This window comes from Podarcis raffonei, chromosome 2 (assembly GCF_027172205.1).
Source record: "Podarcis raffonei isolate rPodRaf1 chromosome 2, rPodRaf1.pri, whole genome shotgun sequence".
Classification (NCBI taxonomy): Eukaryota; Metazoa; Chordata; class Lepidosauria; order Squamata; family Lacertidae; genus Podarcis; species Podarcis raffonei.
The window spans coordinates 80,446,539-80,472,462 of NC_070603.1; the positions used below are offsets into that span (position 1 = coordinate 80,446,539).

General features: G+C 40.7%; 2 protein-coding genes across 5 annotated transcripts in view; both read right to left on the reverse strand.

Moving 5' to 3' along the window:
- Positions 1 to 637: 637 nt before the first annotated feature.
- Positions 638 to 7,566, reverse strand: LOC128408287 (tripartite motif-containing protein 54-like). Its single transcript, XM_053377756.1, has 4 exons — positions 7,337 to 7,566; positions 5,771 to 5,929; positions 4,079 to 4,249; positions 638 to 1,835 (listed from the first exon to the last, which is right to left on the reverse strand). Exons 1-4 carry the CDS (start codon positions 7,508 to 7,510, stop codon positions 1,224 to 1,226), a joined length of 1,116 nt encoding a protein of 371 aa, XP_053233731.1. The 5' UTR covers positions 7,511 to 7,566; the 3' UTR covers positions 638 to 1,223.
- Positions 7,567 to 10,764: 3,198 nt separating this feature from the next.
- Positions 10,765 to 25,924, reverse strand: part of PTPDC1 (protein tyrosine phosphatase domain containing 1) — a 31,815-nt gene continuing 16,655 nt past the window's right edge. The window contains exons 1-10 of one of the 4 annotated variants that reach the window (XM_053377761.1): positions 25,294 to 25,386; positions 22,805 to 22,961; positions 22,234 to 22,405; positions 21,413 to 21,493; positions 21,106 to 21,224; positions 20,248 to 20,385; positions 18,056 to 19,200; positions 15,779 to 15,964; positions 13,866 to 13,976; positions 10,765 to 11,524 (exon numbers count right to left, since the gene is read on the reverse strand). In XM_053377761.1, the coding sequence (XP_053233736.1) occupies positions 11,408 to 11,524; positions 13,866 to 13,976; positions 15,779 to 15,964; positions 18,056 to 19,200; positions 20,248 to 20,385; positions 21,106 to 21,224; positions 21,413 to 21,493; positions 22,234 to 22,405; positions 22,805 to 22,865 (2,130 nt within the window). In that variant the 5' untranslated portion in view covers positions 22,866 to 22,961; positions 25,294 to 25,386 and the 3' untranslated portion in view covers positions 10,765 to 11,407. Of the gene's footprint in view, positions 11,525 to 13,865; positions 13,977 to 15,778; positions 15,965 to 18,055; positions 19,201 to 20,247; positions 20,386 to 21,105; positions 21,225 to 21,412; positions 21,494 to 22,233; positions 22,406 to 22,804; positions 23,835 to 25,293; positions 25,387 to 25,924 lie in introns of those variants that run through there. The other 3 variants (XM_053377759.1, XM_053377758.1, XM_053377760.1) reach the window with 3 other exon arrangements.

Consider the following 25,924-nt stretch of genomic DNA (forward strand, 5'->3'; position numbering starts at 1 on the left):
ATGTCTGCAGCATTCATGTATTTGAAAAGGAGACCCAGCTCTGGAAGGCACAAATAAAACAAAGCTTGATTTACGAAATATATACGCTATATCTGATGTGTACAATTGTGCACACACAAAAACAGTCCCCTCTCCCCCCCAAAAAATTATTACACTGTGGTTAAGAAAGAACTAAGACCAAGTGTTTTTCATACAATGCTCAGAAATACTTCAGTTTTTCAAATTGTGGTTTCATTTTGTGAAATACAGGACATCTGTAAGAATAACCAGCAGTGACATTTTTGTGACTGCAGTATACCTCAAAATGTGTCATTTGCACCTGAAAACCTTGGCACCATATGTTTGAGACAATAATGAGTTGGCTCACTACAATTTCAATGTTCCCTTCATCAGTAAATCACTACATCTGTCTCACTGAAGACGTAAACTCACTAACAGAAAACCATTTTGTTGCCTCAGATCACCCAAAGGGAGATAGGCAGCAAATGTTGAAATGCTGAAAATGTTGTGTGGCTATGATGTTGCAGCATATGACTGACTTGTCTATTTCTTTTGGAGCTGATTTTATCTGGCATTCTACAGTTGCTGCTAATGATGAGTATTTAATCACTTTGTGGTGAGAATAAAAAGTCTATACTGACCCAAACGTATATTATAATTTTGAACATCTCTTCCACTTTGCATTCCACATTAAGATCACACTGAGTCTTGTGTGGAAATGTCCTAAAGCATATGTGAAATGAATTCTCTTTACTCAAATTTATCTGTCAAAATCAGTTTTCTAGAAGCTTCAAGGTCATAGTCCTGGCTATGGAAGGTTCTTCTAAGCAAAGTAAACTGGAGTTGTAGAGAGTTTGGGTTTCTAACAATTAGTCTACAAGTTAACTAGTAAGGCCAGATGACAGCAATATTAAAAGTACAATCCTGTAGCCATTATTTAAGCATTGTTGTATCCTCTTGAATTTTACCAGTGACCTTTTTTTCCAAACTTTCAAATAATTATGTAAGGGTGATGATGATTAATTAGCAGGGCCCAACACAATATGTGTCAAATGCCATGCCATGTTGCATCTATAAATATTTTATTTGCTAATGAGTAGTGAAAATCGATTAGAAGAACATTTGTTTGTTTCTTTTTTTAATAAATTATTTTGCTCTTGGTGGTCTTGTTTCTAAAGCTTTACCTATTCCATGGCTTGCCTTGATATTGATTCTGTTTCCAATTAGATGTCATTCCTATTTGGTGTACTATTGTTATCCCTATGGGAGACATTTTGATTAAGATCTTGCTTTGTTTCGTTTGCTTTTTGGAAAAAAACCATTAATTTTTCGTAGAAGGACTCATTAGACATTTCTTCAGAAAAAGAAAATGTGGGACATTCTGGCCTGAACACATCAGGGAGCTCATCTGACCTTGTAGGTGTTTCATCGGAATTAGAGGAGACATAGTTGTTGATATGGGTGGCTTTGATCAAGTCTTTAAAATATTGCCCAACGGAAATATGGTAATCTTTTTTGTTTGGGTATAAGGAATTTCCTTTTGCAAGTTTCTCTATCTTGCTTCTGAGTATTTTATCCTCTTGGAGAAAATGCACTGAATTTGAATGCTGTTCCAAGAGAGTTTTCATTTCTTGATAAAGGTTTCTTGGGACTTCAAGCTCATTTGCCAGCTGCTGAAGGTTTTCTACTTTCATAGAATACTCTTTGCCTAATATTGCTTTGAGTTCAGTCATTCTCCGTCGGATCCCTTTCAGTAAGCCTGCTCCAGTGGCATCGATAACAACCTTGACTTCAGCAGCAGTATCCGTAAGTTCATTGATCAGCATTTCAATTTCCTGTTGAAGTATGATATAGAATTTCTTAGTAATGCCCAGAAAGTACAATTTAAACATTTTTAAAACTACTTCAGCTTCATTATTCAAAGCAATTATTGGTAAATAGTAATCCCCAGATACATTGCAAAGAAAGCCCTTTGGCTTATATCAAGGATATAATAGCATAATCTTTTCTGGAGGCATCTATGAGTCTCTAAAAGACTGTGCACTCAAATTCTGCTACTGAAAAGGCAGCATGCTGTTCTTTAACAAAACAATCACGAGTTAGCTTAGAAGTTATACTCTCTAGCCACCTACAGACAACTGTGACTTTGTGCAGTCTGCCTATGTGGTTGCCCATATATGGGAATGGCATACGGTGACAGAAAATGTATAACATCTTCACAAAAGGAGAAGGAAAAGTTGCCAATATTTGAGAAATCTTAACTTTATGCCACTGTTATTGTCCTCTAACTCAAAAACCAGAATAGTCAGAGAAGATGAAGAGAAGAAGTGTGTTTTGCTGCCTTCCAGGAAGAATCCCTGGACTCGCAGGGCTGGGCCAGTGAGATGGATGAAGAAGAAGAAGAGTTTGGATTTGATATCCCGCCTTTCACTCCCCTTCAGGAGTTTCAAAGCGGCTAACAATCTCCTTTCCCTTCCTCCCCCACAACAAACACTCTGTGAGGTGAGTGGGGCTGAGAGACTTCAAAGAAGTGTGACTGGCCCAAGGTCACCCAGCAGCTGCATGTGGAGGAGCGGAGACGCGATCCCGGTTCCCCAGATTACGTGACTACCGCTCTTAACCACTACACCACACTGGCTCCTGCAGTGCACTGCAGGCGGGTATGCCTCACCCACCAATCCCTATTCATATCCAGTCCCAAGAAAATCCAGAAAGGGACTTGGGTTGTGCTTCCTGACAGCTGCCCAAGTGTCCAAGAGCTTTTATTTATCCCCTTCCCTTGTAACACTCAGTGAGTTGACTGCCAAGGTGTTGCCTGGCAGTAACATTGCTGCCTTGCCAGTTTGGTTTGGTTTTTGCTTTGAGCCGCCTCCTAGCTTTGCAGATACTGCTGTTTTGCTTCTCTCACATGGGGTGGTCTGAGGTAAGGGGGCAGCAGCAAAGCAATTACATTTCTCATGGGTTGATATTTTGCCATAACAAAACTCCAAATGGCTTTTAATGAAGGCGCTATGACACTATATCTGAAAAGGGGGGAAACATCACTTTTCTGGCCCAAAGTAAACCACAAATGTGGTAATGTACACTGCTCCTAGTGCTAGAACAATATGGTCATGTAATCATATTGTTTGTAGTTTCACAAACAGACACCCAGTTTCTTCCACATCCGGTTTCACCAGTTCCTCCTCTCCTAACTAGTCTTAAGAGTAGTAGCCAATTTCATTCATTCTTTCATTCAGAAGATGTTTCCCCCACTCTTCAGCTGGAAAAGTTTCCAGAGCAGATTGCAAATCAATTTTGAAAAACAGAATAGCACAGTCTCTGCCCCCAGGCCTACAGACTAAAAAGACATGACACAGACGGGTTGGAGAGGGGAGACAAAAACTAGCAAGCTCGGGCACTAAGTGGTGTTGCCAGGTTCTTTCAATGGCCAGTTTTCAGTGGACATGGATGAGGCACTGGGAGTTCCGAAAATAGGTCAGCACTGGACTGGGTGAGGGCTACAAGTGAATCTCAGTCCAGACACAAAAGGAGCACTATGTGGATATGACAACACACCCAACCCCAATTACGATCAAATTCACAGGGGTGGTGTTAGTTCTGGTCATTGCTCTAAATGGCCAGGTGGCAGCCATGGCTTTCCATCAACTTAGGCCAATAACCTACTTGTGGCCTTAGAGAAATCTTGGCCACATTTACCTATACTCTGGGTAGACTACTATATGTGCTGTCTTTGAAGGTAACTTCTCTCTTATGGACAGATTAAAATCTGTTCTTATAAATAGTCAGGACAATTTTACCCAGCACACTAAAATTAACTTGTTAACCTGGTATCTGTAACGAGTATCCATTCAGAGGCATTAAAAGTGTGACCTTTTGGAAAAGAACAAATAGCATACTAGCTATAGCTAACACTGAAAGTCCTATAAGTCAGGGCCAAACCAGAAAGAATATCAAATTATTATTGCCTTGTTGGAAATGTAAAGGGGGGAAAAATCACTCAGCATGAAAATTAAAAATTGTTTTTGTTAATGCAGGTGAGATTTTTTTTAAAAATATCAAGCTTCTTTTACTGCACCTTCTTAGCTTGTTCAGCATGTTCAGATTGTTGGTTTACCCATTCTAAATCTTTGATCAATCTCTTTTTCCTCTCTGAGTAAACTTCAGATAGTTTTGCTACGTTGTGGGACTCATGCTCTCCAAAGAGTTTGCAGGTGGCGCATATCGGCTTATCATCAGTCAGGCATACCTTGATGAGAATGGGTCACATATGTCATGTCATTGTCCAGCACAGCAAAAAATTTACACCACTTTTTAAGCATCTAAATAAGACATTGCCTCAGAGCTGTCAGCTAACTGTATCTTAGGCTGCAATCCTTACATACTAACCTGGGAATAAGTCCTACTGAACTTAATGGAGCTTTCTTCTGTTTCTGTTGTTAAAATTAAAAAGACTCATATTTTATTTTCATTTACTCTTGCACCAGTCTAGTACTCACTGAATTATATCCTGTAATCTTGCTGCAGGAAGATACTGATTATTATTATTTTTTAAAGCACAAATGTTTGAACATGGAAGCACATATAGTTCAAATAAAGAGCTGTCTCCAACCAAGTCATATTGAGAAAAGACCCGTTGAAATAAAGTGATTTAGGTTAGCCAGGTCCATTGATTTCAGCGGGTCTACTCTGATTATGGCTTAGCTGAATACAACCCTCTCTTCTTTTTTTAAGCAAATCAATTGTTAAATGAGGTGATTTCGCTGCAAGGGAAGGGGATGCAGATAACACTGGTGCTTGTTGCTTTCCCCCTTTTTCCATTAAATGTGTTGATTAGGATCTGGTCTTGTACCTGGGTGCTACAAAGGCATTTGACCTCTAAAGGAACAAGGACACCTTTTTAAAAGGTCACCAAACTGTGTGGGCACAGTCAGGAGGAGCTGTGGTGTCACAAGGAGTACCCAATAGGTGCAGTATGGCACAATGCTCACATAACGTTGAGACATCACTTGAAAAAGCGGTGGCTATGTTAGCTGCAGAAATGCAATAGACCACAACTGAAGCAATTCCTCGGTGCCCGGATGATGTTCGGCAGAGAACACTTTCCCCAGCCTGATGCGTTTTGCATAGTGTTGTAAAGGTAAAGGGATTCCTGACCATTAGGTACAGTCGTGGCCGACTCTGGGGTTGCGGCGCTCATCTCGCTTTATTGGCTGAGGGAGCCGGCATACAGCTTCCAGGTCATGTGGCCAGCATGACTAAGCTGCTTCTGGTGAACCAGAGCAGCGCATAGTGCCTTACTCTTACCCAATCTAGAGGATCATGTAAATTTCCATCATATTGGAAGGGGCAGGGGGGGAGCCCTCACTTTTAGCGTTAATCAGGGCTGGGCCCCACTATTAGAGTGTGGTGACTGTCTCAGGCAGCAGAAGCTGGGGGACAGTGCTGACAGGCCCAGCTGTGCCCCGAAAGTCACCTTCTCTTCTGTAAAATTGTAAGGCGCCATAATGTCTTTTGCCTCAGGCAGCAGAATATCTTGAGTTTGCCCTGAAGTAAATGTGCCTTTTAATCAGCTAGCATCAGATTTCTCTTTAAAGAATTGCTTTTCTCTTTTTATCTGATGTGTTGTTATTGTTATACACTGGTGCGGTATTTTGCAATGTTTAGCAGTTTATACATATTCCAAATTAACAATTGAAAATAAAGTAAAGCACTGCAGTTAAGTTAGTTTCATTAAGGAATAGGAAAAAAAGGAGTGGTGGAATTATACCAAATTCATACGCTCTCCATGTTCTTCACATATTTGGGACAATTGGTCTTGTTCTTTGGCATGCACATTTTCAAGCTCATACTTATATTTTTCCAAAATACTCTCCACCAGAATATTTCTTGGCAAGCCAATGATTCCTCTCCCTCTCAAGGGTATGATCTGAAAGTGAGATGAAATCATCAAATGCATCCTGTAACATTTTGCTTCGAAGGTTTAATGTGGGGAAATGACGTAATTGTTCTGTACCCAGATTTTCTATCAATCAACATAATGTGAAGGTAAATTAAATGCTGCAACTATGCGGTATGCATATCAGTTTCTTTTTAGTACTACTGTATGTGTTTCCTTCTGGGTTGCCAATTCTTGTGAGCTAAAATGTTCCTTATAAATGATTGGAGATGTCAATTTAAAGGTAATAGAGATACATGAAGGTAATAGAGAAACTCTTGATCTACATGATAGTGGGAGCAATAATAGAAATTGCAAAACACAGGAAAACCAAGTGAAGTTCCATATTTACAGGAGCAGCTACACAAAATATTTTATGCCATGATAGGGAACAAGGTAGGGAGTAATGACACACTCTCAACTGGGCCGATTAAGGGCAATTCCAGTTTGTCATGAAATGTGGTCTTTTGCAAATAGACTATTTGAATGATAGATTTTTAAAATGTAATGTTAAAATGTGGCCATTGGCGTATGTATTACAGTGGTACCTCGGGTTACAAACACCTCGGGTTACAAACAGTTCGGGTTACAGACTCCACTAACCCGGAAGTAGTACCTCGGGTTAAGAACTTTACCTCAGGATGAGAACAGAAATCGCGTGGCAGCAGTTGGAGGCCCCATTAGCTAAAGTGGTACCTCAGGTTAAGAACAGTTTCAGGTTAAGAACAGACCTCTGGAACAAATTAAGTTCTTAATCAGAGGTACCACTGTAGTTAAAACAAGCTTGTTGGGCATGCAAAGTGGGGAGATAAATGTGATTCTATTTTTGGTCCTTTCTTGCCTGTGGTTATATATTTTGTACATGCAATTTGTAAATGTTGGGTTGTATCCACTGCAGCATATGCCCAAGGGGGGTCCCCTGTCCCCTGCTCCCTACAGTGGCTCTTGCTGTTACCACAAAAAGCTTCTTCATGTCCAATATTCTCCGATTCCTGCTCCCACAGGTCATGCAGGGGGCTGAAATGAGGTGGAGAGGCGCATGGAATCCCCCTTGCCTGAGCACTGCACACAGGCACACTGCACTGCACACTGAACACAACCCATTAGGAATGAAAAAGTCATACAGATCCCTGTGAGCTTGCACCGAGTTTACAGTGCAGCTCTAGAACTGCTACATGAGGAATGTCGCTATCTGCAGAGGCAGTATGTTTCTTGCGATAGTGCTACTGCTATATACGTCTGCCCAGTTGCTATACCTCTAACTGCCGGCTTCTGCTTTAATATTTCGCCGTTCATCTTGTAGCGTGAATGTGGGCAGTCGGAAACCCACTCGTACTATCGGAGAGGGCAATCTGTAAGCAGATTTCAGAGGGCAAAACAAAGCTCTCTCTAACTTACTTTTCTGCACATTGGGCAGGAGAACTGTCCATTGACATGGCTACAGTTCTGGCTGACGAGGATCTTCTCCAGGCACTTCTTGCAGAAATTGTGAGCGCAGGATAGGACCAGCACGGGGGGAGTGAACAACTCTAAGCACACCGAACATGAAAGCACCTGTGCTAATGCCTCCATGACATGGCTGCACTCAAAAGAACAGAGCCTCAACTTGCCTTCTCTTCTAGCAGCATTCTCATTTAAGTTCTAGAATGGCACTGAAGGCCTTTCCAGAGGCATGTCACAGCAGCTCCATAGCAACATAAACTCAACAGTTTCACACTTTTGCAGAAGACCTTTGAGAATTGTGGTCTGTCATTGCCAAACCATGGAAACACAAAATTCTCAGTATTTATGGTCACATCCAATGCTGTTCCCACTCAAAGTAAAGCTATTGAAATTAATGGACAGGACTTAGGTTCATTCGTTCCAATGGGTCTACTTGGAGTAGGACTTCACTGACTTAGTCTGTGTTTTCTGATTTCATTTATTAACTTAAAAGAATGAGATTGGCTTATATTCATCATGTGGCGTTGACCATTGCTGTGGGCCTGAAACTGACTTTGAAAAGCAGCTTTTGACTGTTGCACTATTGTTTGAAAGTGCCAGCACAGTCTTGACCAAAAAGTCCCAGAAATGCAGGTTCGTGTTTTGAGAGCTCATTTGCAGATTGTGCCAAATATATTTCTTTAATAAGGAGTTTTGCCAACTTAAGCTCAGGTTTTAAGTTTCCTAGCTTTTTGCAGTTGTCTGGCTAATGTTTCAATATTTCAGACAGTTGATTCAAACTATCCTCATTCCCATACTGGAGCAAATGCTTGCAAGCTGCTATTATAACAGAATTGTCTCTCCCTGAATCTGTTTTCCAATTCGTGAGTGCAACGGTCAATAACACTGTTATAAGGCCTTCTCACTAAGGTTCATTTTCACTACTTCTTTCAAAATGAATAGCATCACTGTTAACAATACTGTCAGAAAACCTCTGTGGGAATTAACAAAGTCGTTCTGATGGTGCTTCATGTTCAGCAGATTCATATGCTTCAACAAAAGTGCTGAAAACAATTATTTCACATTTCTTGCAAATGCCTCCTGATCCATTTAAATGCTGTCTCAATATTCATATTCTCCTGGTGCAGTAGTGATGTTACAAGTTTAATATATTCCCAGGATGTTTAGCATAATTTCAGTAAGAAACACCGTAAAGGACTACAGATCCAATCAAACAATCCAATAGTTTTGTTTTTATTTGGCCAAAGTTTTTACAAGGGAAGGATGCACTGATCAATTTGCAGTTTTAAATTCACCTCAGTATCTCAGTAAAGCCAGATGAATTTCTTGTTAACATCTTAGTGGTACATTGTGGGGGTCAGGTGGGATAGCGATGAGGAATTATGAAAAATGAAGCAAGCTATTGTGTCAGCAATGAAAGCATTGCTTTGACTGGGTTTGAGCCATTGACAATAATTTCTGATAGCAATCCCACCTGACTCCCACAGTGCATTCTCTTTCCAAAGCAGCAGTGGGCCTGCTGACAGATGAAGGGTTAGATTCAGTGCTGTTTTTGTCTGGTAAAAGCACTACCACATTGCCTCTGACAGGAGTTGCTGTTCTAGATTTATTTCCTGCTCAACTACAGCCACAACACATGGCTAATGAATATAGTAAATGTGCTATTATTAGTAGTAGAATGTCATCCAAAATTTACAATTCAGTAACTTCAAAATAATATATATATCAGTCCATAGCCAAGTAGTCAATGAAATGAATTGCTGGTGGGGAACACCACGACGTCTTTCAATGGATGATGTCCAAGACAGTATATCCAGACTGAATCAACTGTTTCGAAGATGAATCTTCATCAGCAAATAGTTTTCGATAGAATATCCATACAGGTAAATGTAATACTTGTGGATAAGAACTCACTAACCAGTGTAGCTAACCAGCAATTCATTTCATTTTGGATGACATTCTACTACTAATAATAACACATTTACTATATTCATTAGCCATTAGCAGATTATTCTGTATTGCAACACAGGGGTTTGTTTTTGTCACTAGATTTATTTCCAGCGGAGAAACTTACAATTGATGTTTGCTTTGAAGTCCTGATGATGATAATAATAATAATAATATTGGTGGTGGTGAACTGAAGATCTGCATTTCCTCCCAGCCAGGGGAAGATATAACTCAATCTATCTCCTGCCCCCCCACCCCCTGTCTAGCAAGGCATAGAATCATACACCGTAGCCAAGAGTTGAAAAAATACAATTTGCTTATGAGGTAACTGACTGCTTCAGTTAATTGACTTATTCCGACCCACAGCAAGCAGAGACTACTGAATCCCACCTCACCACTAGTGATTGCTCTGGATGGATATCATAGCAATGGATATCATAGCCATCGGGTCTGTTTGCTATTTCATCAGCCAGATAGGACAGTTGTGTTTGAGCTCGAGTCCCTGATTGGTAAATTTAGATACATAAGAACACACCAGGCCTGATAATATTCTCTCCATTTTAATCTCTGCCTGCTGACCCTTCTCACATGATTTTTCATGGCAAGCAAATTCCACTGCAGCAGCAACACCCCCACCCCCACCGCCAAGTAAAATAGCATGGAAACACACGCGGCAGTTTTAAAAGCTTCTCAAAATGATCTCCTTTTTTTAAAAAAATCTATTCATTTCTCCCCACAATATAGTCAAATTACAACTACAAAAAAACCGGAGGTGGATTGAATAAGTAGAATAGAGTCTTCTCTTAAAAGTAATTCTTAGTCCTTACTACCCTCAGTAGCTCCTCCCAGCTCACCTGGGATCTTTCCTTTCTCATCCCAGCTTCTCATACTGGGAAACCAACCTTTTCCTATCTCTTCCCCAGGGTCCTCCATCAACCATCTACCACCCCCCAAACATTGGACTCCAAAGAAAGAAAAAGAAGAGAAACGAAGACGGGAAACAGAAAAGGGAATGGGACAATAAAAAGGAGAGGGAGAGAGCAAGAGAGAGAAACATTAGAAAAAGATGCAAAAAGAAAACTTTTGATTTTCCATCTGCCGGTTTCATAAATTTTTTTTAAAAAAATTTTACTTAAAACTTTTAGTCCATGTTAATATCCATCTTCTGTTAAACAATATTTCTTTTAAGTAAAGGTGTCAGAACTTCTCAAAATCTGAAGCAGCAATCTAACCCTAGGAAGACAGATAAAACTGTCCGCATCTTATTCTGCCTCAACAAGGTCTGAATGAGATGATATTTTGGAATATTCCAGTTTTAAGGCTCTGGACATATTGACTGATTTGATTTGTATGTTCACAACATACAATTTTTTTCTTAAGAGTCACCAGCAACACTCACCATCTCCCCAGTCAATAATCTATGTAGGAAATAAAGAGACTTTAAAACAATAACTTTCTTTTTTATTTATCTCCATGACACTATAATACAGGTCTCACATTTCAGTTTTCCCAACAAATGTGAGAATTATAAATTTATATGGTGTTATAAAGTCAAAATTCTCAATTTTCTAAAAAGGATCTATGAGCAAATGATCTTGGTGCTGCACGTCAAGTTTCTATTTCCCCCTACATGTTTGTTTTGGCATTACAGAGGAAAAGCTGTACATTTGTACAACAGTCATTAATAGAAGCCAATGTTTACTCACCACAAAATAAAATGTAATACCATTGTCGTAAACTTCATATTGTATACTTAGTGTTAATATGCAAACATTTAATGGAATAAACCATTGCGTATCATGGCACTGAAATTATGGCAATAGCTCAGTGTGAAAAAAATAGCTTATTAATGATAAACTTTCTAAAATCAATAAATTAAATACAAAATGCCACAGTACAGACACAAAATGGCAACTCATTAAATATTAACTTATGTACACAGCCAGATAGAATTAGTTGTGGTTATTTAATAACCAACGTTATTAGTTAACATGAACCAAGGAATACAAAATATAACAATGGATGGTAAAGGAAAGATGGTCTTGGAAAGCTGCAGAAAACTAGCTTAGCATGTAAACATCAAAAGAGGGTTTCTGTTTGGTCTCTGGAGTATTGTCTTTGGTGTTCCAATATCTGTTTAAAAATATTCTTCAGAATGCTGTAAATGTCCAAGCCACCTTCCGAATCAGAACTCACCTGCCGGAAGCAAACTTAAAGTTAATAAAATTATAACACATACATATCAGGCTTTATCGAAATACAGTACTGTCTAATTCAAAACACAATAGTGTCTACAGAAAATGAAATATAAATACTACATATGGAATCCTGCATATAGAAATTCAGATTGTCTCATTTTACCTGGTACTAGAATAATATCTGAAATTTACCACTTGAACTACCACTTGAACTATTAGATGTAGTTTATAAAACGGAGTAGCAGGAGCTAAATAGAGAACAGTGCTTGCAAAATTAGCTGTTCAAATCTATTGTGAACTGCTATGGATGCAGTTTTGTCAAAAAGTAAATTGTTACAGCTGCGGTTGTGTCCCCCGCCCCCGACTGCTCCCATAATAGTGAGTGAGCGAATAAATAAATAATAAACCTTTATTTTCACTACACCACCTGTGTGCAGTGAAATTAAACGAGCCCCCCCACATACACTCAGTCTTGTCTGCGCTCTGTGTGCTTGTCGGAAGTCAATCGCACCACTATTTTTTTCCATTCAGCAGCCCAACAGCTCACGGATAAAAACTGTTCTTTAACCTGTTGGTGCAGCTGACTATACTTCTGTATCTCCTGCCCGAAGGTAGGATATTAAAATGGTGCTGGCCAGGGTGTGAGTCGTCCCTAACAATTATCCTCGCTCTCCTGAGGCAGCGGTCTCCCACGATGTCATTTAGCAAACTCCGGGGATAGCCCATGATATCATGTGCTGTGTTCACCACCCTCTGTAGGGACTTCCTGTCCGTGACTGTCAAACCAGCATACCACACTATAATACAGTATGAAAGGACACTTTCCACTGTGGCCCGGTAAAAGGAGATCATCAATTTTTGTTTGACATTGTTCCTTCACAAGACCCTGAGGAAATGGAGTCTCTCTTGGGCCCTCCTAACCACCTGGGTTGTATTGATTTTCCAAGTGAGGTCTTCACTAAGGTAAACTCCCAGGAATTTAAAGGAAGAGACTCTCTCCACACAGCCCTCCCTGATATACAACGGGGCTAGTTCCCCTCTCTTCTTCCGAAAGTCCAACACCATCTCCTTTGGCTTGCTGATATTTAATAATAATAATAATTTATTATTTGTACCCCGCCCATCTGGCTGTGTTTCCCCAGCCACTCTGGGCAGCATCCAACAAAGATTAAAAATTAGGTGCAAGGTTTTCTCTAGGCACCATGTGGAGACTTTCTGAACCTCCTCCCTTTACGCTAATTCATCTCCACCTGTAATTAGACCCATTATGGTGGTATCATCTGCAAACTTAATAACTGCAGTAGATGGATCAGATAAAATACAGTCATATGTATACAACAAGTACAGGTAGGGACTCAGCACACATCCCTGTGGGGTGCCAGTGCTGAGCTTCAGAGAGGTAGATGTAACAGGTCCAGTCCTCACTATTTGTGTGCGATCCCTCAGAAAGTCTTTAATCCAATCACAGATGGTAGGGGAAAGGTCCAGGTCCTTCAGCTTTTTAATAAGAATGTCCGGAAGGATGGTATTAAAAGCCGAGCTATAATCAGTACAGTGACACCTCAGGTTGAGTACTTAATTCATTCTGGAGGTGCGTACTTAATCTGAAACTGTTCTTAACCTGAAGCACCACTTTAGTTAATGGGGCCTCCTGCTGCTGCCCCGCTGCCACCCCGCGATTTCTGTTCTCATCCTGAAGCAAAGTTCTTAACCTGAAGCACTATTTCTGGGTTAGCGGAGTCTGTAACCTGAAGTGTATGTAACCTGAAGTGCATGTAACCCGAGGTAAACAGCATTCTGACATAATTCCCCGGTCTCTCCAGATGATTCGCTGCAAGGTGAAAAGCTGTGGCTATGGCATCATCTGTTGACCTATTTCTCCTATAAGCGAACTGGTGTTCATCAAAATCCGGCGAAAACATGTCCTAAGGTGTTGAAGAACCAATCTCTCAAAGCATAGGGAGACACAGAGCTTCATTTCCCCCCCAAAGCAAGGTTGTAATTGGGAGCAGAGGCCAAGTGGGTGGCTTCTGAAGCAGTCGGAGCTGAATGAGTTTGCTTTCCAAATCGCCAGATCAAGGTCCAAAACAAATCTTGTTTTGTGGTGCCCACCCCTAGCAAGCAAGCAAGCTCCATGTGGACACTGATTGACACCAGAATTCTATAGCCCTCTGTAGGTGTGCACCCACGCATTAATTGGTTCCAGCGTACAGTACCTTTGGTTCAGATTCTTTGCATGAAGTGCAATGTTTGAAATAGTTTACCATCAGGTTAATTATGGTCAGCGTTCTAGGCTAGTCTGTGAGTTACAAAAGATCACAATTTCACATTCCACTTGCCTTTGTAAATGCTTTAATGGCACGATCAAGGAGAAGGTCCTCCACGTACATTGGTATGGTCTGCAATTGCACCACGCAGTTTAAAATGCACAGTATAGTGTGATATTTTCCCTGATGGGGAGCGGAAAGACATTGTTAGGTAGGAAATTTTTTAAAGACACCAACGTGGAGGAGATACCGACCACAATCCAACAGCATTTGGCATGCTTGAAGCTATACGATTCTATAAAGAGAGCGTGAACTCTCCTTCACAATCACCTTTGTGATTTCCACTAGTGAAAGAGCAAACTACACCTGCTGAAATGCCCTCTTCTGCATAAGCACAAAATGTCCTCTATAAAAGGGTGGAGAATCTGTGGCCCTTTGGAGGATGCTGGATTCCAGTTCCTATCAGCCCTAACCAGCATGGCCAATGATCAGAGATGATGGAAACTGTAGTCCAGGAACATCTGCAGAGCCACAGGTGCTCCTCCCCTTTAAGCCTGTTAAAGTCAGTGGCATTTATCAACAGTATTCACTCATAGCAAATGTAGGCAGGTCTGGATTAACCATAAAGCAAAAATAAGCACATGCTTAGGGCATCAAGGGAAGGGGGGCACCACAGAAAATTCCCAACTGCCAGATTTACCACCTGAACAAAAATAAACATTATTTATACAAATATAGAAAACTAAGCATTATTTTCCATCCTACTGTAGGTTCCATTTCATTTTGAAAAATAAATTTTTATTTTATGGTTTACTGTGGTTTATATTTTGAATTTGATATAAATGGGGGCACCAAAATCTCTTAAGTGCTTAGGGCCTCTAAGGATCTTAATCCAGCCCTGAATATAGGCTACTCAGTAAATTATGTCCACTTGAATTATGTATTCAAATGTAACAAACAAAAAGGTTTCCCATCAAAAATTTACAAATTCTGAGCACAGGTGACTAGCATACATGGAAAAGAACATTTCTCTTAAATACTGCCCCACTAACATTTGCCACCCAGTAGACTGGACAAAAAATAGTTTTTATAATACCTCTAGATCGGTAGCAAAAAAAAAAGGTAAGTGATATGTAATACAGCATGCACTTATAGGGCTCTCCCACCCAGCCATTATAAGTTACCAAGAAAAGAAATTTGGTTCAGATTCTTTGCATTTGGTTCAGATTCTTTGCATGAAGTGCAATGTTTGAAATAGTTTACCATCAGGTTAATTATGGTCAGCGTTCTAGGCTAGTCTGTGAGTTACAAAGTGTGAAGTCTGAAGAAGTGTGCATGCACACGAAAGCTCATACCAAGAACTAACTTAGTTGGTCTTTAAGGTGCTACTGTAAGGAAAAAATTTTTTTGTTTTGTCAAGAAAAGAAAGTAAAAGCTATTAGTAAAAGGAGAACATGAACATGTTTAAAGTCAGAGAGTGACATGGTATAGGAGGCAAAATGAAGGGTGGACATATTTTCATAGTGGTGTAGAAATACGCAGGAGGGGGCGAAATGCAAACATTACTCTTAAGGGTCGTGCAAAATATAAATAGCCAAGGAACCCACATTGGGATAATATGAAAGAGGGTAAGCAGAAATGTAGGGACAGATACAAGTACCATGAAAGAAGAGGCCTTAGTGAATGTACATTTGTTACGCTGTACTTTTTGTGATAAGGAAAGTGACAGGAAAATACACTGGGAAGTATAGGGTAACCATTTATGCAACATTGTATAACCTCTGAACAAGCAAATTAGAATGAATGCTCAATAAATAGCTGACATCACAAACTTCCTGCAAACTATGTGCAAATAAATCATGACGTCTGGAAGCAACCAAAGGCAAGGAGATGTGTATGCCGTATTTGTGTCATCTCATGCAAAATGCTTTGTGAGGTCTTCCTGAAAAGTGGTAGATAACTGCCTTAATACATTAAATGCTTACCTTGTCTAACAATTTAAGTGCTTCTTGAGGGTCTACGTTGTTTTTTGCTAACACATCTACATCATTTTTGGTTAGAAGAGGTTCTTTAAGTTGCTCTATCCAGGACCACATCAAACTACTGAGGATAAAAGGATCTGTCTCACTGCATATCCTATCCCAGGCTCCATTCTGAGAATTCAGTTCTTTCTAAAGATAAAGAAGAAAGAAATCCTTGTCAACTTTCTATAAATTGTCTTTGCTTTAGTAACGTTAGGGTAGAATTCTATAAACACAGACCCCTTTTGGTATAATCACACAGAGGAAGGAAGAAAGGCAATTTTGTCCCATTCCCAAATCCCTGCCTGCCATACATGCATGGGGGATGAAATGTCTGAAGAGCATTTGTTCCATTTGTGATTTAGCACTCTATGTGACCGTGGTCTTCAGGGAGGGGGGTTGTTGGGAATGTGACAGGAGCAGCAGAGGCAGACCTGCTCTCTTTCTCCACACATTTACAATTGTATGGAAAATAATGCCTTCAGGCAGCTTATGTAGTCTCTCTCTCTCTCTCTCTCTCTCTCTCTCTCTCTCTGTGTGTGTGTGTGTGTGTGTGTGTGTGTGAGAGAGAGAGAGAGAGAGAGAGAGAAGATAATGGGGATATGGGGCAGAGAGCATTTGTTGGGGACTGTCAAACTAGTTTCCCCAAAGCCTTCCACTTTCTGGGTCCAGTTTAGAAGCAAACAGATTCAACAACCCTGGATGCATTCGTGGTGCCAGCTCCAGGATCTGGGCCCCCTTCAGCCAATGCATTCTTCGTAGGCTTCCTTGACCTGGATGAGACAAGTCATGTAAGACCAAGGGCGCAGTGCCCTTGACCTTCTTGGGTAAAAGATAAAGGTAAAGGACCCCTGACAGTTAAGTCCAGTTGCAAACGACTCTGGGGTTGCGGCGCTCATCTCACTTTACTGGCTGAGGGAGCCGACGTTTGTCCGCAGTTTTTCTGGGTCATGTGGCCAGCATGACTAAGCCACATCTGGCGAAACCAGAGCAGAGCATGGAAACACCGTTTACCTTCCCGCCAGAGTGGTACCTATTTATCTACTTGAACTTTGATATGCTTTCTGCTAGGTTGGCAGGCGCTGGGACCAAGCAACAGGAGCTCACCCTGTTGCAGGGATTCGAACCGTCGACCTTCTGATCAGCAAGCCCTAGGCTCAGTGGTTTAGACCACAGCGCCACCCGCATCCCTACCTTCTTGGGTACCCCATGCAAAGAGCCCACGACTGGCCTTCAATCCCTACCTCGCTGCCCAGGACAACTGCAAGGGGGGAATGGCTGGGAGGTATGTGTTAAAGCACCTGCTGCTTCAGACACAGTCTTTCTTACCAATGCCTTGCTCTTGTTTTAGGATTTAATGTAAGCAGAGAGTTTAGGACCCTGTGTTGACTCATAAGCAGGAAGTTTGCCCTTAGACTGCATCACATTCATACAAAAATCAAAGGGTTTGTCACTGCTTAAAACCTTTTGCAATTGCATGCCCATTTTGGTTTCAGGCTGTGTTTTGGTAAAGAGCTGATTCCCATGTTCCTCAAAATATCTGCTCAAGTATTATGAAGGAGCACTGAAGGGGAGTGTGCACCAATTTGATGAAGTACTCACTTTGCCGCAACTGAAAGAGGAGCAGTAGTCTTTTTACAGATGCCATAAGTCTGGTTCTAGAGCCCAGCTTTGCACGTTAATTGCATGTGTACAACAAGAACACCTGCTTGTCCCTAGATTAAGCAAATACAACAAAGCTAGTGGCTACAGCGTCTTATCGTTGAAGGGCATGAAGTAGGGCATAGTAAGCACCCCTGAGTATGTTCTCTTTATAGAAGAAGAGTTTGGATTTGATATCCTGCTTTATCACTACCTGAAGGAGTCTCAAAGCGGCTGACAATCTCCTTTTCCCTTCCTCCCCCACAACAAACACTCTGTGAAGTGAGTGGGGCTGAGAGACTTCAAAGAAGTGTGACTAGCCCAAGGTCACCCAGCAGCTGCATGTGGAGGAGCGGAGACGCGAACCCAGTTCCCCAGATTACGAGTCCACTAATCTTAACCACTACACCACACTGGCTCTCTCTCTATAGCTTTATATTTTTGATAGCATAAGCTTCAGTAGGAAGAATGGCCTTTACTGGTATGACTTTATGCTCTCTGAAAGCAAAGATGTTATAGGATTCCCGCCTCTCTCCCTCCCCTTCCTGGAGGTGCTCGCCTGAACTAGACACATGTGCAACATTTACAAAATGAAAATACCTGCCACATCTCCACTTTTTTCTCTTTTTCTTCTGATCCCATAAACTCATTCACATCTGCCAGGGCCTTGGCTGCCAACGTTCTTCGTGCCTCCAGAGTTAGTTCTGATTGCACAACGATATGGGGGATTGATTCACAGAGATCCCGAATATTGCGGATCTCATGCTCTGCTTTCGAAGCGTCCGAGTCCTCAGAGGACCACATTTTTTTGCCATAGCTATTAGCTTTTCTGCCACAATTATAGTTTAGTGCTTTTAGCTCTTCTTCGTCTTCCTCCGCCTCCTCTTCCTTCCGATCACTCGAAAGGCCCGAAGAAAAGGTTTGGCTACGCTGCACTTCTCCGGGATACCTGCTTTTATGGAAAAATGGAGAATTAGCTTCTTTTCCATCTAAAGGCGTCCTGTCCTGACACGAGAAAGTAAATGTACTACGGATTAAGAGTTCTTGGGTTAAATCAACCTTGAGAGTCTGGCAATTGTTCGGCGGGTTTGTTTTGCTGCAGAGTGGCACTTGCACAGGCACCGACCAGGGGGTCTCTCCTTGCTCACAGACAAACACCGCTCTTCTCAAATCTGAGTCGCTGTAGCTCAGGCGCCTTTTTGCACGAGCCAGAGGCTGAAGGCAATCAACGTTCCTCCTCTTCCAAAGAGGATCACATTCATGTTCATTGGGATGAAGAGGATTGGCTCCCGAGAGAGAAAACGGCTCTGAAGCACTACTGTCTTGCCTTGTCAGCTCTTTATCAAGCTGCGTGGAAGCTAGCTGAGAAACAGTCTCTTCAATCTCAGCGGACAGGTCTGGAAGGTCCACAAGTTCCTCTATCACGTGCCGGTTTTCAGCCAAGTCCAAGAGCAATTTGCAAACCAGATGAATAAGCTTTGGCACATACTTGAGGTTTCTGCTCTCATAACCGTGGAGCAAATGCCGCTGCCGGATCAGGTACTGGGAAAGAGTGACAGCGTGTGCTTTGGGTTCACAGGATGCAAAAACATTCCTGAGAGGAATCAAGAACTGGGAAAACTCCCGTACACACAACAGCTGTCCTCTGGTTTGGATAGAGTTAGGCCTTTTCGCCCTGACAAAAAGGATTGCTTGGTCTGCTGTCATTCGTGTGGCAAAAACCAAGTAACAAGCTATTAAAACACCTGGAAGGTAAGTAAAGGACAAAAAAGGAGGAAATGTTAAATTTGTTAGGTGAAAACAAAAATGTAATTATCAAAATAGCACAGAGCGTACGGATGCAGGTTCATGTTCCTTCCAATAGAGCAGGCTAGCTGAAGCTGCCACCAGTTATGAAAATCAATTCTGCCTTGTAGGAGCTCCTCCAGATTATTTCCCCCCCCACTGCACCATACTTGTTTATTTATATAAAGAATTGCACATTTACTTGCTATAGAAACATAGAACAGCTTCCAGAACAAAAAATTATTAGAAACCAACAACCTTGAAACATCTACACTGAGTAGGCGGCAACAAATTGACTTAAGGATTACATCATCACCCAAAACGGGAGATGAAAAAATTGGGAAATTGTTTTGGAAACCAATAGGTCTTTACTAGCGGATGAATGGAGGTCAGGGAAGGCACATACTGAGCTTTTCTAGCAGTGCTTCCCCTGATTTAGAGGAATGAGAAAGCAGTTCTTAACAATAATAAAGCAAAATATCTGCAAAAATTACAAGGCATTGGTGCCTATAAGGGGAAGGAAGGAGTGGCCTTGTTCCTGTTACCACATTTTGGGTTTTTTACAAAAAGGGCTAGATGAATACACTTATGCCTCAGGGATACTTTGGAAAAGAATTAAGTAGGGTTTTTTAAGTATGAGCATGGAAAGTGGGATGGTGTTGAAAAGGCACTTCATGGATATGGCACAAAAGCTTCTTAAATAGCAAGTGCCTCTAGAAATGCTATCCCCACCTCCGATTTCCCCTTTACAAAAGCTCTCATGCCAAATCCTTTGAACACAAAGACCAGTTTGGGAGTTGTGTGGCACATCTGAGAAGAAAATTGTGAAAAATGCATGCATGCAGCCTTTGAAACAATGAGGACGTTGTGCTAGCATTTCTATCAGAATAGACTTCATTATATGAATGTATCAAGGAATCTACAAAGGAATCAAGGAATCTAAATTATCATTATTTTGCATTTTATAACAATACATTCTCAGTGAATTTGTAGTTGAGCATTTTTACCTGTTCTGCCAAGTCCTGCATGACAATGAATAGCTACTCTCCCTTCCTGTAAGGCAAAAGTCATCACTTTTACCATATCGAGGATAGTAGTGAGAGAAGCCACACCATAATCCTTCCATCCAAAGTTATAAAAATAAACTAGAAAAAACAGTTTAGAACATCATTATTATCAAAAGACCATACATAGCTCATTGTATTCATATTGCAACAAAAATATTAGGATCTGTTTTAAGAAAGCTTTTCAGAATTTTTAGCCTGTATTTGTCTTCCTCCATTTTAGTATGTCGTCTTAAGAGAACTGCAAATGCCACATTGCAAATTGGTCAAGGCATTTCACACAAAACATGGCATATCAAACCTGTAACAAGTAAGGATTTTGCTCTGTGTGTGTGTGTGTGTGTGTGTGTGTGTGTGTGTGCGCGCACACACACACACACACACACAATATGTAACATAATGTTTTGGGAAGTAACAGAATCCCCACTTTCTTAGCAGCTGTCAATCTTACCGAAATGAGCAACAGCGTCTTTTCGTTGGAAGGGAAAGTCTTTCGATTGCAGCGGAGGCAATAAAATCCACATGCAAATCTATTGCTTTGCCAATGTGCGAAATGCACAGCTGCAGATACTAAACACAGCTATCCATTCTCAGCTGCTTATTTTATGGCTGTTTATGAGATTTCGTATCTATAATGCTCCATAGTGGAGCTGTGTATTTCTTCAACTTTCTCATTAGGTGCAAGTTATTTTCTTTGGCAAACATTTCTCAGCTAGCTGCCACCAAGAAGTAGGTGGCAGAAACAGCCTGTAAGCACCACACTTTATAATTAACAAGGAACAACAGCAGGAGCAAACTTACTTCCCGCCTCCATGAAAGCTTCAGGAAGGTAGGTGAAACCACTCTCTTGTTCCAGTGGATTCCCGCAGCTAGCGTGTTCTCCAGGACGCTGAAGGTTAATTACTGTTTTTATGCCACATCTTAGGCAAAGAAAAAGAAGGCACATTATTGAGCTGTGCATGCTTTTCCACAATCAATATCCCCACCAACGTTCTTTCTTACTTCAGAATTGTTATGAACAGTTCCAAACCAACACAGAAAAGAAATAATAGGTCAGCTTTACAGCTGTAAGAACTGCAATAATTCATTACCAGTCTATTTCTTTTACCTTTGAAACTGCTCGATAATATTATATTTTTCAATAAGTTCTGTTGATGGTCGAGACATGGCTAAAATGTTATCTGTTATCCTGGAAAGGAGCAGGAAGAGAAGAAGTGAGCAGTTATGGGTTAAAATACTTCCTAGCTGGTGTTCAGCTGTAATTTTCTAATAACAAACCATGCCACCTTAGATAACTATGTGCTTTTAAACCATTTAATGTCTATTATCTCTAGTTAAAAAACGTTATGTAACAAAATTACATTATGGTGCAAGATACTGTGATAAGAATGTAGATAGCACAGAATATTCAGATTTCTATTTCTATATCCATGCACAAAATAACTATACATTTCTTTAAAATGTTCTTTTAACAGCTTTATAAAATAGCACTCTAGTGCTTGGGAATGCTAGCATTGCATCTAAATCTTACTATTCAATTCTAAAATTTCAATTAAATTAAAATATGGTTTGTGGTAAAAAAATTCTGAAATTAAAACCATGCTACAAAAAGCAAAAGCCAATGCTACCAACAGAATTTTAACATACACATTTTGAGCATACGTCAAAGACACAGAATTCAAAAGGAACCTACCTGTTTCACATATGTAGTTCATGTAAAATATGATTACTAGCACTGTATTTAAGCTGGTCTGCACATCTAAAACAAACTAGTTGTCTTTCACTGACTGTGGAGCCTGATTCTAAACTTGTTTACTCAGAAGTTCAATGGAATTCAATGTGACTTGCTTACAAGTAACTCTGGGTAACCTTTGACATATAAAAGCAACATTTTTAGACATCTAGTAGAAGCTAATTGCTTCACATTACCAGGAAGAGTAAAGCCCTTTCACAGCCTGTTCTTGGTCACTCCACCGAGTTGGATTTTCATATTTGCAAGCACGACCACCGCATGCCATAGAACACTGCATATGACCAGGAATGACATGGCGAAGGCGTTCTCCAACTTTTGTGTATTTCGCAGTCGGACGCCTAGACCTTCCTGCAACACAAAAGGCAAGACCAAGTAAAATCTTTCATCATACAACTTTTGTGAATCATATAGAAACGAATGTATGCAGTATATATTTCAAAGCAGGCAAAGCCATCAGGATCATTAAAACATTTACTGAAAACTGGCTTCTGTCTTAACGTTTCCCTCTCAAGGGTCTTTGTATGTAGCAGCTCCTGAATAAAGTAATTGTCAGTCATTATCTAGAAGCAGCAAATGCTTTTTTCTCAACTAAAATTCCATGAAAAATAACATTAAGCTTTTATGATGGTATAAACTGATAAGTAAAGAGTCAAGAACTTCATCTATGATTAGTTATGAGAACAAGATTAGACACATTGCCATAAAACCCAAGTCCAGTTTATAGAAAGGAAATTGCCAATACTTTACTTTTTTTCTCATGGAAAGCAGCATTTAGCTCCTCGGGGCTTACAGAGGAAATGGCCACCATAACTCTATGCGTAGAAGTCGAGAGGACCTCCACAACAGAGCTCCGTCGCCTTTGGAGTATGCGGAGAAGAGGATCAGAGGAGGAATGTCTCCGGCCCTGAAAGAAGTTGCTAAAAATATTCACTGTCAAGCGTCTTCTGGGTGAGCCTTGCATGGTCACCCACTACTTGTAGCAGTTTAGAAATGCTGTAGGAAGTCAAACTGAATGAGAAGTCTGACTTGCTCAGTACTGAACTTGCACAGAGACATGCATCTTTCTGTATGATCTAATAGCTGTTCAGGATAGGCTGCTCTGTCTCCATAGAAACCAACAATGAACTCACTAGTGGCAGCTACCCTTTTGGCAGCTGAATTCTATATACATTGATTCTGTGTGGGACAAACTGTTCCACTGCCGATGAGGATTAGAATCACTTGAAGCAGATCATTCCAAACTGGAGCAGGACTCCCAAATAGTTTACTATGAACAGGAAAGGTTTCTGGAATTTGAAGTACAGACCTCAACAGCCTGGACAAGAAGAGGCTGCTTTATCTTTTTATTAAAAAAAACACCCTCAGAAATTAATACAATTCAAGAAATCGTGACTAAGGTGTCAACGAACATCCCATGCCGGATTGGAAGATGAAAATCAGAAGTGCGTGGAGAGCCTTATGTAAAAGGATGAAAAGGGGAATTAACCTTTTCTTGGAGAGAAATTATATAACACACTCATTTCCCCAGCAAAATAACTATCATGCCTTTTAATTTTAATGCTAGTGTAGAAATAAAGCTTTCTAAAGAAACACTAAGATCTGTAAAGTATTTTATCAGCAGGAATAAAAAGCAACACTACTCTTAAAAAAAAAAGTTATCCTGCTATTTTATGAGATCTGTAAAAGAATGTATAGATACTACTTGAAGGGTGAAGGAAACAGATGAGGGGTAAAATAATTCCTCATAGTATGAACAACAACAAAGCAAGCCAAAGCGGTCCTGCCAGTATCTGGGAGCACTTTACATCAAAGAATATGTCAGCAATCCAAAAATGGATTTATTCATTTGCTTACTTAGTCTCCAGCAGGAATTTCTACACCGCGACTTCCCAATGCATAAGCAGATACACAACAGACTGCACTTTTAAGTACATGCCTGTCACAGCACATTGCACCACCAGAGAATTTCTGTGAATATACCTTACAATTTCCACCAGAAACCACTAGAAGTCACTCATATTCTTTCAGTCCAACTGAGGTTCTTAACTATAATTTAATGGCAAAACAGGACAAGTCTTTTAATTCACTTTAAAAGGTGTTCGACTACTTCACAAATGGAGTTACTGGAAATCTTGTAGCTGTGCCAACTGGTTTACATAGCTTTCAACTTCCTTTTTGTCTACACCCCAGTTTATACATTTCCCAACCCAAATGGCCCTCTCAGCACAGCCATGTGTAGGAAGTCATGCATAACCTGGAGCAGTCATACTGGTGCCCAATCCTCAGGAGCTCGTACTTATGTCATTTCTCCCCCTGCCCATCCTTTTTGAAGGAACAGAAATCAGGTGAAACAATAATCGAAGAAACCCAAAAGGTACAGACTTCTCCACAGAACAAAAACAATCTCTCTCTCATTAAAAAAAAATGTAAAACATTTAATTGTAATATTTAGTGGTGCCCAGAGCCTGGCATGATATTGCTGAATCAACAGCAAATAGCGATCACAGTGCTATCCAAAGTAGCTCCCTGTGGTAGCAAGGTGGAGAGAGTTCTTATCCCAGGTCTCCGATCAATTTTTTTTTTTTTTGGACAATTAGGGACATGAGATTCGGACATGAGAAAAAAGGCCTAATCATATTCTGCAACTTTTGTTTTCTTAATTCACTGACCTTAAAAGCACTCTGCCAAAATGATGAATCAGAATTACAAGTCATGACAATGGTCATTTGTTATCCTGCATTGTCAATATCCTCCCTCTGTTGCATTCTGCTATTATTCCAGCACTGCGTCTGGGGCAGCTGCTGATTTTCCACCCTAGTCCCTCCTATGAAGTGTACTGGAGGAGAAACAGGGGGAACCTCTTCCATTGGGTAATATCTATATCTCTAAACTTGCACAAAACCAGAAAACTGCAGAAACAAATTTACAATTGCTTGACTGCGTACTTTTACACAACTCTTGGGCAGGGTTTTTTTTTTAAAAACAACAACACAGGTTCAACAGATTAGAATCAACAAATTTAAAAGCAGGGAAAACACAAACAGGAACATCTATGGGAAAGACCAATGTTGCTCCTTATATACAAATCCAAATTATGTGTGGGTGTGGGACTAGGGCTGGGCGATATCTGGTTTTCAACATCACAATTTGCAAGAATAGCCTGGGGTTTTTTTCATTGTTTTATCCCACATTTTAATTTACTAAAAGTAACTCCTCCCCCCAAAAAGCCCACTTACCTGAACTCATGGTTGCAAGATATGCACTGCTTGATACCAGAGAACAGTAGGGTAATTCATTTTCCAACAGGACTCCTGCAGCCATCGCAGTACCTGTTGAAACATTTGCCACATTAGCCTTAGTTGTGGTTTGTTGCATATCTTCAAAAATAGCCAGAGGAGGAAAGCCAAGGTAGAACGTACTGTTGCACACCACCCCAATCTCTGAGCAGTGCAAGATTCCAGGGGGTTCAAGCGCTTACCCAGGATCTGTGTTTCCTTTGGAATGAGGGACAGCAGAGACTGTTCCTTTGGAATGAGGAACAGCAGAGACCTTTTTGATACAAGGTTTATTTAAACACACGTATATAACCTGAACCTACGAAGGAGAGTTCACAGCATCAACACCCCAAAAGGCTCTTGGTCCCACAGCCTTGGATGCCAGCAGAAATCAGCCATGACTTTCTCTTTTGACTTTCCAGCCTGCTTCTTTTTCCTCTAGATCACATCACAGCCAACTCTCCCTTCAAAGACTCAGGCTTTGTCCTTCCAACTGTCTAAGCACTGGATGAGGGGCCCCACCCATTCGTCATCTGGCAGAGAGGACTCTTTTCTTTGTTCTCTTAATGACACATCACCCAGGCGGTTACCT